The 16,983-nt window shown below is 35.6% G+C and overlaps 1 protein-coding gene and 1 pseudogene across 5 annotated transcripts; both read left to right on the top strand.

The window, feature by feature from the left end:
• Window positions 1–1,786: 1,786 nt before the first annotated feature.
• Window positions 1,787–3,078, top strand: LOC147509025 (cullin-1 pseudogene; annotated as a pseudogene).
• A 263-nt stretch (window positions 3,079–3,341) lies between these two features.
• On the top strand, window positions 3,342–16,523 carry LOC147509024 (Protein kinase superfamily protein). 5 transcript variants are annotated; one of them, XM_086601341.1, is made up of 15 exons: window positions 3,359–3,600; window positions 3,683–3,755; window positions 3,858–4,104; window positions 5,020–5,094; window positions 6,195–6,236; window positions 7,137–7,208; window positions 7,331–7,466; window positions 7,571–7,728; window positions 8,806–8,890; window positions 9,971–10,170; window positions 11,723–11,884; window positions 12,735–12,884; window positions 14,084–14,344; window positions 14,964–15,236; window positions 16,221–16,523. In XM_086601341.1, exons 1-15 carry the CDS (start codon window positions 3,531–3,533, stop codon window positions 16,467–16,469), a joined length of 2,253 nt encoding a protein of 750 aa, XP_086457467.1. In that variant the 5' UTR covers window positions 3,359–3,530; the 3' UTR covers window positions 16,470–16,523. The 5 variants fall into 5 exon arrangements, with proteins under 5 accessions (XP_086457468.1, XP_086457469.1, XP_086457467.1 ...); XM_086601342.1 differs by lacking the exon at window positions 5,020–5,094 and having other exon boundaries at window positions 3,342–3,600; XM_086601343.1 differs by lacking the exon at window positions 12,735–12,884 and having other exon boundaries at window positions 3,357–3,600.
• Window positions 16,524–16,983: the final 460 nt, after the last annotated feature.

Genomic DNA, 16,983 nt, shown 5'->3' with positions numbered 1-16,983 from the left:
TTAGGTTTGTTTATGAACTAAAAAAGAATTAGAGATGCAATGGAAGTCAATTCAAACAGTAACTTAATCCAAATACGAGTATATTTAACTCTCCACAAATATCTTTATATCTCAATCTCTTTAAATTATATCTTATATGTTATTACATCTAACATATTAATCTTGTACGATATTTTAACTAACATATTAATTAAGTTTTAGTAGTTTAGTACAATCAAAACTCCAAACAAAATCCTTCTCCCATTTAAGTTATCTTTTGAGTAATCTAGCAAATGTGTGACTAAGTGTTTAGCCATGAGACGATTCTCTGACTCAAACTAAATTTCAACATGAATTGAGAGTAAGGAACTTGACTTAAATGTGAGTTAGAGTAACATCAAATTAACAATTATCAATCATTTTATGTAAGTTATTATTATTATTATTATTATTTTGTTTTTTTTTTTTTTTTTGTTTTTTTTAAGATTAAACCATTTATCACAGTCCATTGTGAAATTTGAACACCGAAGAATATAAATTATGAATTCGGAGAGTAGTTTGTTATTATAATAGTCATTGGGCAGCCCAAGACAACATGTGTGTGATTTGTCTGTGTATACTAAAAAAGTTATATCTATAAAGAGATTTAAATACAGGAAGCAACTTGGTGCAAATGAGCTACATATGTTTAGATCAAACAAAAAAATACACAAAAATAAACTTCTAATCATCTTCAACCGGCCTACTTCAACAAAGTATGCACAGTCACCAATGCATACCTTTATGATTCTCGATCTCAAACATATTGAACTTTGAATATGCTAAAAAAAACTCAATGTTTGTTCTAAGGAATATAAACTAAATTAATAAGATAGTTAATAATAATAATAATAATAATAATAATAATAATAATAATAATAATAATAATAATAATAATAAAACCTTCTAATTCAACAAACAAATAAAATGAATCCAAAACAAAAATCAAATCGATTCAATTTTGATTTGAATAATAAAGTTGAGACAAACCTTCAAATTGAATCGAATTAAATGTTTTGAAGAATCTTTAAATTCAACTTTAATCTTCAATTGAAAACGATCAATCTTGTGTTTCATTTTTGTTTCGCTTCACTCGATGATTTTTCTATTTCTAGTTCAAATGAATGACTTATATACGAAGCATATAAATGTATACTTGGAACCAAAGGAAAATAAAAAGTCAAGTCAATATGGATTTGTCCTTTTAATAAGGGTGATCTTTGACACACCTATAAAAATACTCCCATATCCCATAACTAATACAAATTTTTGCCATAACCCAATAACTGCCTAAATCCAATAATATCTCCCATATATTTTTGAGGTATTTTCCATAAAGGCAAAAAGATTAAAAAAAATAAAAACAAAATAACAACACGTCTATTTTGTACCATTTTTTAAAACTAGTTTCGACCCGTTTTTTAGTGAAACTTTCTTTAGTGATTTTGTACCCTTGTTTTTAGTAAAAGCTTCTTTTCCCATTCTTCTTCATCCTTTGATGTATCTTCTACCCAAAGTGAATAATATAATTATTTTTCAGGAAAAAATAAGTAAACATTCCAAACAAAAATTCTACTCAGACTTTCCAAGCAATGCCTATATCTTATCTATTCATTCCTATTGGAGGAAGGATGGGCTTTGGATAAGGGAATCACAAAGCTGGAAAAGCCAAGAAGGGCTTCCTGAACCACAATTCAATTCTAACAAATACATGCATGCAAATATATCTTCTATCTATTCATTCCTATTGGAGGAATGATGGGCCTTCATGGATAAGGGAATCACAAAGCTGGAAAAGCTCTTAGAAGGGCTTCCTGAACCACAATTCAATTCTAACAAATACATGCATGCAAATGAACACCAGGAAGATTTTGAGGAATATCTCAAAAGCAATCCTCATGCACATCCTGGGGCCGACTTGAATATGACCGTGTTAACTACTGGATTCTGGCTAATCTACAAATCCGCAGGGCTGAACTTACATGTTGAGATGGTTAGGTCTATGGAGGCTTTTAAGGAGTACTATAAAACTAAAATGAAACACAGGAAACTTACTTGGATATACTCTCTTGGTACTTGTATTGTCACTGGGAAGTTTGAACAAAGGAATATCGAGTTGGTTGTGACTATAGTACAAAATATCAGGATATGGGTATTTATCGATATTAAATTTCTGGATATGTATCGTTGATATATCCTCCTCTTTGGGGATATATGACATTGTTTCACATGTAAATATCGTGGATATATCCAAAATATCAACAAATATCGTGGATATTGTGGATATTTATTGATATATCATGATATATTATTTATATTTATTTGAAATATAATGGTAAATATTAAATAAAATTATTATATACACAAAATATCGTCAAATATCTCCAAATATCGCAAAATATTCCAAAATATCGTAGAAATATCACCGATATTTGCAGTCGTATATGTCTCTAAACATATCGTGATATTTATATATCTTTTTCTGAAATCTGGATAGATATCCCCAAATATCGCGATATATCGAGATATTTTGTACTATGGTTGTGACTACTTATCAGGCTGTGCTTCTGCTTCTATTCAATGAAGTAAATGAACCAGGTAGCTTGAGTTATTCTGATATCAAGGAACAACTAAACTTGACAGAGGATGATGTCACTAGATTGCTTCACTCTTTGGCGTGTGTGAAATACAAAATATTGAACAAAATCCCAAACACTAGAACCATTTCTACAAAGGACGTCTTTGAGTTCAACTCAAAGTTTACTGACAAGATGCGAAGGATCAAGGTCCCTCTCCTTCCAGTTGATGAGAAGAAGAAAGTGTTAGAAGATGTTGATAAGGATAGACGATTTGCCATTGATGCCTCGATTGTAAGGATCATGAAGAGTTGGAAAGTCTTGGGACATCAGCAGCTAGTGTCGGAATGTGTTGAGCAGCTAAGCCGCATGTTCAAGCCCGACTTTAAGGTAATTAAAAAGTATCGAAGATTTGATTACTCGTGATTATATGGAGAGAGAGGCAGAAAACCCACAACTATACAGGAATCTAGGACTATGCTAAAAAAGAAGAGTAATTTAGGCAGCTAAATGTGTCTAAAATAATTTTATTTATTTATTTTAAAATTGTTTTGTTGGGTATGTCCAAAATCACCCTTTAATAATTGAAAATGAAAATCAGGTTTTGTTAATGATTTTATAACGTGTCCTGATCCATATTTTATAAATCTGGCTGGTTTTATTAGTGTTTAAAACTGGAATAAGGGCCTTTTGGCCCAATTGATTGTTCTCTTATATGCCCACGAATTATCTCATTCCGGTCGGATATGCATTCGGGCATTCGGGCCAAAAGAATTGTTCTCTGTTTATTTTGCTTTAAAGTTTAAATCCGTTTATGCAATACGTGTCACCTTCTCTCTCTCTCTCCTCCTCCTTTCTAACTCCCAACCACACGAAATATAATATTACCACAGTAAAACTAATTTGATGATCATCACATAATATAACTCATAATCCATGAGGAATGTTATCAAGAGACGGCATCTCGTTTCTCTCAGTCGCCGCTATCCTTTTATTCTCTCCCCAGGTTCATTTCCTTCCTTTTTTTCCTTTATTCAATTATTTTTACCAAACTAAAAAGTAAGTAATTACTGTTTCTTATTTTGCAGATATTAACATTGCAAGAACAATTACTAGTACTCAATGTTGTTCCCCGTTATCACGCTTACTGCACCATCACACGTTAGTATCTTTTTTGCTATCTACAATGTTTAATAACAAGCTACGTGATTTGCATTACCATAATTATCATGCTGATACTCTATAGTTTGTGTGTTTCTATAGTTTTTCTACTGGTTTTACTAGTGTACATGGAGAAAGGCCATCGGCAGAGTATGCCAAATTAAGGAAGGAATCACTGGAGAGTGAATTTGGAGAGGCACTTGGAACACAAAGCTCGAGAAGTTTTCAAGCTTATTATCGTTTTGGGCCATTCTTGGCATTGTATAGAGCAGCTATAATCTCATTTCAGGTTGTCAAGTTATCTATATGGCACTTTTTTCTTCAGGACATACAGAGCCGTGCTGTAAAGGTACTTATTCTTGATTGATATATATATTTTGCAGTATAGAGTAATGCTTATTCAAGTGTCGTGTTGATGTAGATTTTCATTAGCCCCTGAAGAATTTAATAAGAGTCTTGCCTTGTTGCTTCATTAATTGCTTCCATTTTATCTCACTAGAAGTACAACAACTCTAATGGGCAGGATGATAGTAGGAATAGGATGGGGGTGGAGAATGTTGCCTTGGAAGATGGTGGTACTTGCCTGGTGGCATTTTCTGGGATGCTATATTTTTTCTTTTTTGCTTTTTGTTGCTTTATTTTTGGTCTTTGCAGTTATTGTTTTCTTGCTTTGCCTCTTAATTTCTTTTAGAGGTGCTTTTGGTTGTGAAATAGGATTGGAGTGTTCTGGTATTATGCTATTAGCGCCTCCTAGCTAATCATCTAAGTATTGATGTAATGGCTTGCACTATATATTAACTTTTATGGATAAAAGAAGAAAAAAGTCCCACGAGAAATGCCGTCCTTTTTTTCTGCTTTTTGTTAGAAAAGAATGTGGCTCGAGTTACTGAGTTTGGGAGAAGTTTGAGTGACTAGAGGTTATCGGGTTTGTGCCTAAACCTTGGTTTTGGTAGGAAGACTGGTTCCATCGCCATTCCTCGACTTGTGAGTTGCGGCTGAACCAAGATAGACCCTCTCACTACATAGTTTAGTTTGCAATTGGGCTCAGAACAAAGTGTTGTGGTGGCAGGCAGGAACAAGTTAAGCGTACTGTTGGGTTTCATTGATAAGTGTTAAGGTCAATAATCTGGTTAAATTGGAACACGACAAAGGTTCAATGTAAGGCAGGAGAAAAACAAGCTTTTTCCGTGCTGGCATTCTATAATTATATATTGGGGTTATTTTAGCAATTGTCAGTAATCTTCTGTCTTTTCTGGAATCCCAGTTTCATTGGCTATTGCAGTATTGCGCCGGAGGGTTCTTTCTCTTAGTTTTGCTGTTCTGTATGGTTTCCTTTAAGGTAGTGTTCCATGTTATCCTTGTAACTTAAACTAAAAAAAGGTTGATATAAATTACGACTTCACAGAAAACATGCATCTGTACCATCAGGATTCATGCATCCTCATCCTGGGGGTTCACATATCTTATAACCTGCGTCTGGATGGTCGTGGCCCATACTGACCATAATTGACGTGATTCTTACGCACTAGAGCTCTTCATTCATCTTTTAATATCGAATAGATGTGATGCTCTTTTTGAGTTGTTAGCTCCTGGCTGAGGACTTGAGGGTCGATGTGATCGTCTCTTTTGACTTTTCATTATGTCAATATATTTTACAATTTATTCATTTAAAAAAATGGAAAAGAAAAGAAAAAGTGAAAAAAAGAAAAGAATAGAAAACTGAACTCATCTTCATTATTTTGAACGTCTGTATATTGTTTTTGGTATCAAATGTACTTCAGTGTTTAGGTATGCGTATCATTCCCTAATTGGTATTCAGACGGTCAATGTCCGTATGTTAAAAGACCGGTTATGTCATGCGCACATGAGAATGGATGCTGTCACGAGAGTCAACATTACTGTAAGTTTTTATTCTGTCATGGGTCCTCACAGCATTGCAAAATGCAAAAACTATTTGAAAAGGTGGATTGGGTTGTTTTTTCTTGTTAGAAATCACCACTTCTTAACACCATGTGGAGTTGTCATGATCATTGCGGCTGGGGGTGGGGGTGGGTTTGATTGGTAATCTAATTAAGGTGGATTATAGCGGCTATGGGGCATAAGACTTTAGTTACTTGGTAATGCCTTAAGGGTTGGTATAATCTTTTTGGTTATATGAATAAAGTAAAAATACATGTTATCTATCACAATAAAGAAAAAAAAAAATTGATTGCATCAAAGAGTCAATTCTAGAAAATTTGTATATCTTTGTCAATAGGCTGCAATATAGGTTATTTTACAATCATGCAATATCTTCTTATCTTCTTAAGCGGTGGGAGAACTATATTATTTTAATCTCTTCGAATCAATCTTGCTTTTAGACATATCTAGACATGGTGAGATACTAATATATGAAGTTTTGGCTGTCCGTGATGCTGACTCTGCATAGTTTTTTTGCAGTTTCGCGAGACGCTGATTCGTTTAGGACCTTTCTATGTGAAGGTAAGTCAATACAGTGATATGAAAGTATTAAGCGCGAGAAATTGGTATATTTCATTTTGCCCCCTTACCTGGAGTCCTGGACTCTTCCTTTGAGCTACAAGTCGTAAAAGCTATACAAAAGCAGCATTTAAAGTAAATAAAAATGCGTAGCCAATGTTTTTGGTTGAAAAGATGATATGATTGAGTTCACTCCCTACGTGTTCGTTCAAATGCTTGTTAGCTTAATGTTGGTTTCTGATTTGGCATGTATATTCAGTACATGGGCGGTGAAATAAAGCTGAAGAAATCAATATTCCATACCAATTATTTGTATGAGTGCTAATACTATCTATTTATCACCTGTATTCACAACTGCTTGCGCTGCATACTATGTTTTCAGCCAGGTTCGCCCCTTGCAAATAAACTTAAGCACAGGTCGGCATGTCGCCGCCACACCCGTGCTTTTTTGTGTAATTTTTATCAGTGTTCCTTTTTGGGAAAATGAGTAAAAGAAAGGGTACTTAAAACTTATTAATTGGGGTGCATATGTACAATTATAATGTTTCCTTATCCTGTGGGTAAGCACAACAACTATGCTAGACAGTAGGGATCTAGGGAAAGGAGGAAAGGTTGTCAAAGAGGGCTCTTCCCTGACTTACAATTGAATTACCTCGGTCTTCTCTGAACGTTGCTGCTACCTATTTAGAAGGGTTCAGTTATCTATAAATATTATTTATTGGGAATGCCAAGTACACTATTTGGCCGTGTAAAACAGTTTTACTCTTTTTGGTGTAGTATCTTTGTTTCGTTTTCTGGGTCTTCAACTATGAACGTTATGCCTACTTGTGCTTAATTTGTTGAATAGTTAGGTTATTCTTCGATTCTTTGTCTCGGTAATATATACTTTCTTTGGTTTGATAGCTTGGACAGGCTTTGAGTACTCGAACGGATATATTACCAGCTGTTTACTGCCATGAACTTGCCAAGTTACAGGTATATAGTCATGTTGTCCTATTTGCTACTTTAGACGTTTTAAATATGCAATAGATTCTGCAGTTTCTTCTGTTGGATGGTTTTCCCTTGGCTTGCAATTGGAACTAAATTGTCTGTTCTAGGATCAAATACCTCCATTTCCGACCCATATCGCTATCAAGTCTATTGAGTCTCAATTGGGTGTTCCGGTTTCACAAATATTTGCTGATATCAGCCCTGAACCCGTAGCAGCTGCATCCTTAGGCCAGGTGTACAAAGGTTAGAGAATCTTTTATGGCTGAGAAGACATAATGTCTACATTAATTATGCACAATGTTTCCTCTGTGGGTCTAAGCACTATCTTTTCATGTCAAATCTTTCAGCTCATTTGCACACGGGGGAGCTTGTAGCTGTCAAAGTGCAGAGGCCTGGTATGTCACTCTCATTGACGCTTGATGCCTTACTCTTTAAAATGATTGGAGGGCAGCTAAAACGATTTGCTGAGGCTCGGAAGGATCTATTGGTTGCAGTGAATGAGATGGTGAGCTAACTTCTCCTCTTTATTTGATGTTGAGGAGTTTTCATGTGATATTTGCACAACATGGTATTTTCTCGAGTTCTGGGATTGTTTTTGAACATGCTAGCTTGTAGGAAGCAGGTCTATGTTGATGATGACTTCTATATTTTAGATACATATATTGGTAAAATGTGATGTGTATATAGATAATCATTACTCTTGTAAATTTCATTAACCTGTGAGTGAACGACATCTAAGAGGGACGAATCTGTACTCTGTAGGTAGCATATCATGCCATTGTGTCACAACTGGGGTTACATGTGTGGGGATGATATTATATGGAACATCTTCCAAAATTTTACAAACAAATTTTGCTGATTGAATGGTCTTCATTTATATAGCTTATCTATTGGGTGTTTGTGAGGGAAAAAAATCAAAAAATGAAAGCACTTGGAGTATTGGTTAAAATGTGACTTTATTGTCACTATACTGTTTTCTTTTACATTCGTTCGACAAAAGTAACTCTGGAGTTGATTCTTAGAATGTGGTGATAGTTTACAAGATGCAGTACATGTTTTAGATCTGTTATTATGAATGAGATAGATAACGATGATGTGTCAATGTTTGTATTTTCAGTAGAATGTCGTGTAGTCATGTCCCACCCAGTAAATTTTGGTTGTCATAAAAATTGCCATTCTTTTAAATGGTCAGTAATACATTGTACCAGAACTGCACAAGAAAAAATATGTGGTAGTAGTTACATTCTTTTTATAATGTAACCTTGGTTTATCGTGGATGCTCGTTAAATTGTTGGTGCTAGCCCCTTAATTCGTATTGTTGATTGATTTTCTGCTTGTGGTGATGGCTATTTACCAATCGACCTTCATTAATTCTATTATTCATGTATCGTGCAATATGTTTAATGAATCTTTAGATCTTATTATAGTAGAGGTGATCTTGTTCATTCCACCCATCTTTTCCCTTCTTTGCATAGTATCTCGGTTGTTGCTTATCTTAGTTTGTTTGTTGTTTGTAAATCACTTTTGGCCATTTGTTGAGGGCATGCTTATCCATAAATACAGGCTTTGCATGAATGGACAGGTCAGGCACATGTTTGAAGAAATAGATTACATTCTAGAGGGAGAAAATGCAGAGCGCTTTGCTTCTCTTTATGGCTGTTACACAGGTAACTCCTCTTCTGTTCATGTTTTGCCAGTTTTTCTTAGAAAGATATATGGACCAGGTAGCTTCCACTCTTCGGCATTGTTATGGTTGTAAGAATGGCTTTGTACCTTTTGATCAGTAATCAGCTCTTGTCGAAGGCAAGATGGCTAGTAGAACACATTCCTGATGCCCTTGGGTCTCATGTAAAGAAAGAGTAAGAAGAATTTTTGAACATGATGAAAAGGATCTACGGAGACTTTAACATTTGAACATTTTATGTGGAAGAGACTTTTTAGTACGCGGAGAAAACCTGAATTTTTAAAAGATACAAATATCAACACCTAGTTTTTGGTTGAATTTATACTATCTCTGCGATACCTATGGGTGGGTTTTGTAACAACTCACTACATACCACTGATCAATATTGCCGCACACAGCCACCCAAAGGCCCAAGTGCAAAGCTTGGCCTTTCAATGGGTGTAGGGCTTTCTTAAAAGGCCCCGACACAAGTAAGTGGTTGTCCATTTCAATTTTATCCAGGATCCAAGACAGCTTTTTATCCGATGTGGAACGAATCTCCATGGGGTATCACAATATTATGGTGGGCTACTTTACTATCCTTGCCACATTTATAAGGGAGCAAGAGGTGGGAGCGGCTGGCGTAGCCATACCCACGCCCTCGTTATTTGACTGTTTTGTACTGTCTTATCCATTTCATAAAATTTCATTTTATCAATTAGGAAAGGACTCGCTAAAGCGAATCACAAAGTTTTTATAATTTTAACTTTTTGTAGATCACTTGATCAGTTGATCTCCATTTGGTTTGTTTTTCCTTTTCGTAGTCTGTTATTACCCTCATCTGTAGATTTCCGTATGAAAATCTCTGTGAATTTGTCTTGTCTTCTTGTCTGTAGAAAGTTGAAAGTGCTGGCATCATTGACAAATAGGAATGATATATCTCAATTGTTTGGACTAGTTGAATAATTTCTTTTCCTCCTTCAATTCTGTTCTAATGCATGATATTCTATTTTACTCCATTTTTTGTTTTTTGTTTTTTGATCTGTGGGACTGAGTTTTTTTAGGAATGACCTTTGGTTGGTAGGCAGTGATCAGGATAGTCAAGAAAAGAGGCCTGTTGGTGATCTTGGAGAAAAGAAGGTAAATTGTGTTAAGGTGCCCAAAATATATTGGAATCTTACCCGAAAGGCTGTACTTACAATGGAATGGATTGATGGGATCAAGCTCACTGATGCTGATCGATTAAAGGAAGCTTCTTTGAACCGCAAGGAACTAATTGACCAGGTATTTGATATAGATTTTCTTTATTTTCATAATTAATATTATTAGCAAGTGTTTTTCCAGTCTGTTCTGTTTTCACCTGACTTACAAACACACAAGTTTGTCTTTGATAAATTACTAATTACAGCATTTAAGTGAAAAATAAAATAAAGAAAACAATAAGTTACAAAACAAAAGCTTAACCAAAATGACCTTTATGCCCTTACAAACACACAGGATGGTGTAAATTTCACCTCATGACGTGGGCATCTTTAACAGGTATTTTTTTCTACCATCTTCAACTGACGATGGTGACAATGAAGCTTATGTATGATGAAATGAGAATGAACGAGGATGATGGTAATAATATGGATGTCGCAGAATGATAATGATTGTATTATGATGATAATAGTGACAAAGGATGATAAAGATGATTGGTGATGAGCAATGAAAATGATGATTGAAAAAACATCTTGAACTCTACTGATTAAAAAATAATGACATTAATAATGATGAGGTGTGTAACACCGCTTTGTTTTGTTTTGTTTTGTTTTGTGAGTGCTTCATATTGAATTACGTCATTCCCATTTATCCATCTCACTATACTATTAAATGGAAATTTGAAGTCATTTGTGAAGACTGTCAATTTTTCATCACAGTGTATATGTTAATTCAGCATGATATTTATAGTTCATGTTCAAGTCTCCTCTATTTCTTTAATATTGTGAAAAATTGATCGAGTTCTATAGGTATGATTGATATAACCTTTGCAGCGTACCTAGATACTACAAGCTGTCTGGATATATCTGTTGTATGATTTTGACTACATCACTGTGCCAGTATTAATTAACACAAATTTTTAAGCGTAAGAATCTGAAGTTCTCTTTCTGTTTAGGTTTATAAGCCAGATAGCAGTATATATAACTCATTGGGCGTCTCACTCATTTCCAATTGGTTTTGAGTTGGATGTGCAAATTTATTATGGTATTAGAGCGCGGTATTCCTCTAGCCCAATGGGCTCATGTACTCCACGTTACCCATTTAAAACAAAAAAATTCCACGAGTTTGGCCCAAGATACGCCACAAGTGAGGGTGTGTTAAAATATATAATTCCATAGCGAGTATTTAAAGCCTCGAATAACAATATTCATTGCCAATTGGTTTTGAGTTGAGTAAAATTATATTATTGCTAATGAAGGAGAAAGTTGAGAGAGAAAGGAGAGAGAAGAGAGTTCGGCTTGGTTAGTTCCTGCCTTCTCTCAGTAACAAGAGTTTATAATAGTCTGTTTACAATATGGAATACCTCAAAAAAAATCCAACACTTCCCCACCCTTTGGGTGGGCGAAGTGTCCCACCTATCTAATGACTCACAAAGAACTCTAATAAGTTGAATGCCCAAATTTAATACTATGCTCTATGTCAATGCATAATATCTTTAATCATTATGTTAAGATTTTACTTCCTTGCATACTATCACAGCCTTTGACAGTGGGTTTATTTGCACATTTAGTGGATTTCTCTCAGTGAACAAGAGTTTATAATACAAAGCGAATTCTTTTCATCTCGTATTTTGCAGGGACTTTATTGCTCATTAAGACAATTGCTTGAAGTGGGATTTTTCCATGCAGATCCCCATCCAGGGAACCTAGTAGCCACAAAGGACGGTTCCCTTGCATATTTTGATTTTGGAATGATGGGGGAGATTCCTCGCCATTACCGAGTTGGACTTATGCAAGTGGTGAGCCTTTGCCCAGTGCAATTTCATTTTATTAGTTCATCCATGGTTACATATTTATGTTTTTGTTCTGGTTTAAAGCATATCACACCAAAACATATATAATTTTGACTAAAGTTGGTGCAACAATGTTATGCTTTGCTAATGAAGTAGCATCAATCTTGACTCCCCCCCAGCCACCACCACCACCACCACCTCCACCACTCACCCACACACATAGAGAGACAGACAGACACCCTACCACCTATAAACAAGTATTTCGACGTACTTTTACTTATGTGTAACATAAGTAACTACACCAAAAGTGAGAAGTCAATTTCCCTTTAGCTCAGCACAGTAGTTTATGACAGTCTTTTACAATGAATACACATTCAAGAATCAGACAAGACAAAGCTGTTCAGGTATGTACTAGAACAGGAGCATGGTTCTGACAAGTTGGCACCACGAAACTGTCCTAGTGGACTGGTATGGCTAGTAGAAAAGGATAATAAGTTAGAGAAGACACTTAGTGTTACTGTTGACACAATCCGCTGTGTGCTATTGTGGTGCACCTCCTTGTGATTCCACTTCGTTCATTTTCTGGGGCGCATGTTACTATGCTAGAGTCTCATTTCTTTAAATGTTTTGCAGCTGACCACCTAAAAGTCTCTATTTGTCCTTTTATCTGTTGTGCTGCACTGCTGCACCATCTTGAACTACTAAGAATTTCTTTACCTATGGTTTCACAGAATTCCTCTCTACTTGCTTCCAAATATAATGACGCTATACTTATACTTTCTTTTCCCCTCTCTATGCAATCTTCAACTATTGTCCCCTGGTGCAGTTGTAACAATGGTGATCTAATGTCTTTCAGCTTGTGCATTATGTTAACCGTGACTCTCTCGGCTTAGCAAAGGACTTTCTTTCTCTTGGATTTATTCCTGATGGGGTCAATATACAGTCTGTATCAGATGCTTTAAGAAAATCCTTTGGTGACGGGGGCCGTTCATCACACGATTTTCAGGTGTTTTATAGTTGTATTCATATATTTCAAACAATGTCTCACCTGTTTTTCCACAAAATTTTTGTTGGTAAAAGCTTAATCAAATTTTTGTGTGTTTATGAATATCACCAAAGAATTGGTAGCTACTTGTCAAATTTTGTTGTTTTCTTTGCGTAGTCTGAACGAAAATCTCAATTTATCTCAGGAGTGTTTTGTAGCACTTTTTTTAATTCGAAAAATGTATAGCGACTCCTTTATTTGTCATTGTACATTTGCTTTTATGTGCTTCGGTATAGCATAACCATTCTGATTTTATGTTGAAGTTTTAGAGTTCACAATGATCATGCATCAGTATAGACAGAATGCTCATACGTAGGTATAGAGCGTAGACAGTTTTAGAGTTTACAACTTAAGATGTTCACATTGTGACCTAGTGTCTTTTAGAAGTTGAGTTCAATGTTATGTTGTGTGGTGTTATCGTTAAAGTAGCCACTGATTATAACGTTGCTTAACAAGACAATTGACTGAGGTTCACTTTCAGATTGCCCCACAGGAAAATTTCACGCACTTGCATGTCTTAACATAAAATACTATTGAAGTGACTCAGTGGTACTATGTTGTTAAAATGTAGACCCACTTTGGTTGTGCTCAAATTGATGCTTTTTGATGCACTCTGTTAAAATTCTTTGAAACTATAAGGGAATGGTCTTTCCTAAATTAGTTAGAATTCATTAATGTAAGGAGCACTCACTTACGAAGGACTATGATTATAAAGATTGGCTTCAGCACAAAACCAATATGTTTTACTACTGGAGGATCTCACAAGTTTTCAATTTTCTCTTTCATGTCCTTTAAAGAATTTGGTGAAACTGAATAAAATCAAGAATCTAATGTTGGTCGATTATACTTATATGGAGGATTTATATCGAGATATTTCTTGAAATGTCAGTCCGGCCTCTCAGTTTCTCCAAAACTTGAATCTTTGTCTTGAATGGAGATGTAGCAGAAAAAAATAAATAAAATAAATATTCTTTGGGTTTTATAAAACTAGATAACTGAGAGAGAGAGAGATTCGCTCCGCATCTTTCCTTAGTGGGTAAATGAACCATAGCATTTGTAACTTCATCTACAACTCAGACCTCAGATCTTACATTGCAATTCTGCATCATTGCTAATGTAGCAAAGTAGAAATTTGACTTGTTTCTCCATATATTTTTCAGGGTGTAATACATCATCTATATGATGTTATGTATGAGTTCAACTTTTCTCTGCCTCCCGACTATGCACTTGTAATAAGATCTTTGGGGTCACTGGAAGGGACTGCCAAAGCATTGGATCCTGACTTTAAAGTTGTAGAAAGTGCATATCCTTTTGTTATTGGCAGACTTCTTGCAGACCCAAATCCTGATATGAGGAAAATATTAAGGGAGCTTGTTATCCGTAATGATGGCTCCATTCGGTGGAACCGCTTGGAACGTCTGGTAAGGCAATCTCTTTCTGTTTCTTAGTATGTCCTGTTTATTCCTAGCTCTTGCCCTGTGTTTACCTTGTGCATTTTATCTGTTCTTTTGTACGTCCTATCCCTTAACGTATAGTATACGTTATGGAAACTGCCAGACCAATCTCTAGTTACTCTCTGCTGGTAATGAACAACCAACTTTCCCTTCTAGCTACAAATGAATCAAAATTGCACCATCTAAAATCCTTAAAAGACTTTTGGACAACCAAAAAATAAGGGGCTAAGACCCAACTTCTAAGCAAACCCAACACTCCCTTGGCACACCTAAGAAGCTGTATATGACTATATTCAATATGGGAAGGTAGCCCAAATATAGGAATAAAGGGACACCACAGTCACCCCTCTCTCCCACACACATGCAATGTTTACCACAAGCATCTTTCTTAAGGTTACTGATGCTTAGCGTATGTTCTAAAGACAAACTACGCATAAACAGCAATCCATGGACTGATTTTTTACTTATAACAAGAGAGAAATAAAAAGGCTATGATGAAAAAGAACCTTGATCCTGTCTTCCATGCCATACTCAGTTTTCACTTTTAATAGTTACTTAAATTGAAATTGATATTCCTCTATTTCAGATAGCAGCAATCTCTGAATCAGCTGAGGAGCCTGTTAGTGGCCCTGAAGCATCAAGTGCTTCAAATGCTATGGGATGGAAGAATTTTGACATGCGTTCAGTTGTATCTGCAACAGAAGATCTTTTCAATTTCATTCTATCTGAGAAGGGTTGGCGAGTGCGTGTTTACCTAGTTCAGGACATCATCAAAGCAGCCGATGTTGTTCTGTCAGAGAAAACTTTTCCCTTCATTTTCAATGAAAAATCAGAAGTGAGAGAAACTCCAGGGTTCGAGGTTTGTTTTTTGCCATATTCTCAATTTATTTATCTGTAACCCCCCCCCCCCCCCCAAAAAAACATAAGGAAAGAAAAAGAAACACAACACAAAACAACAACAAGAACACCCAAACCAAAATTCAGTTGAAAGTTATAAATGGAAGAAGCATTGCTTTCGAGGCTTGCTATAATACTTCTCCAGTTATATAGACTGTTTTATGGGACATGCATGTGTGTGTGTATGAGGGATTGCGTTCGCTTTTTGTGTTGCAACATTGTTCAGTTTCACCTACAGTACAAATGCATGTTTCAAAAGTTTGATCCAATTTCTTGTAAATTCCTACTCTGATTTGTTTGATGGTTATATAAGAATGGAGTATGTTCGGTTACTCAGTTTTGATTAAGGAATTGGTCCAAATGTGGAAAGTTTGGTGATATATCGTCTATATGTATAGTATTTATCCTCCTGGACTGACATATAACAAATAACTGGCCTTACTTTTAGGATGTCCAAGCGTGGCAACTGATATATTACCAATATTATTCTCTCAGATCATAGCTGCCTTCAGTGTTTGGATCCTTTGTAAGGGTGTGCATCTTGATAATAACACCTTTCTGTGCATGCCTCTCTGTGGGATGTTACCTAGATTGTAGATAGCTTAGTTGTTCACGTCATGTGTCATTCTAAGATGCTGTCGTTCACCACTTGATAGATCTTTTTCTATTCTTCTCCTTTTTAAGTTTCGGGGGGTGTCATTTTTAGAATAGAATAGCCCAGTTTAAAGGGTGTTGTATTACATGAGACAACCTTAATGAGACCCAGTGGTTAAGATGAAAAATACCTTAATTGACACCCAGTGGTTAAGAAGAAAAAGAAGAGTTTGATTTTTAGCAGCTGTGTCAAAGAGACTACAGCAAAAGTTTGCTTATGCATTGCCATCTTGTAAGATACTGTTAACTCACTTTAAGAGGCAGGGAGATAACGACTATTTCTTTTCATCAGGGACATGCAATGATAACAAGGGTGGTTAAGGCGCTTCAATCCCTCCTGCAAGCAGTGAAGTTGGCTCCAGGAGTTTGGGTAGCAATGCTATTGCGCTTGGCCAAAAAACCAGAGTTCCATCAATTTACAGCGGATATCGTTTCTGCCTTTGTCAGTCATTCTGGTCGTAAGATACCAGAAAGTACTTGGCTATGTATATCTAAGCTTCTTCATAAGCTGGAGGCAAACTGCAATTTTGAAAATTCATGATATGATTTAGTTTACCTCATTTTTAATTAGTTTGTTGTATTCTGCATTTTAAAATCTGAGGCATTTTACGACTTGCGAGATGGCATAAGCATGCAAATTGAGTCTAAGAATCAATCACATACAGAAGCTACTAACTAGAATATAGTACAGGTCCTTCTAGCCATGCGCTGCGCGTTTAAACCAGATTGGATGCATGCATTTTGCTTCGATAATCAACTGGTCGGATGCTTGTGTAGTTGTGTACTTTGAGTTAAGACTGTTTTACAATTTGTAGATATTTTTATATTCTTTGTGTAATGTATTTTAGGTTGCTTTTCTCCGACGCTGGGTTTGTTTATTAGATTATCCTCTTGGGATCTGTTCAAGTTGTCAAACTCTTATTATAGGAGAAAAGTAGAGAAATCAATAACCTTTTATCTTTATCTTAAAGGAAAGTTTCGACTTTTGAGCATTGTCCAGTCACCAGTGGTTTATCGACCCACAAAATGTCACCTATAAAATCTGATTTTGTTTT

Source organism: Coptis chinensis, chromosome 3, assembly GCF_015680905.1.
Source record: "Coptis chinensis isolate HL-2020 chromosome 3, ASM1568090v1, whole genome shotgun sequence".
Lineage (NCBI taxonomy): Eukaryota > Viridiplantae > Streptophyta > Magnoliopsida > Ranunculales > Ranunculaceae > Coptis > Coptis chinensis.
The sequence above is the reverse complement of the archived record's forward strand: the minus strand, read 5'-3'. Positions and strand labels throughout refer to the sequence as shown.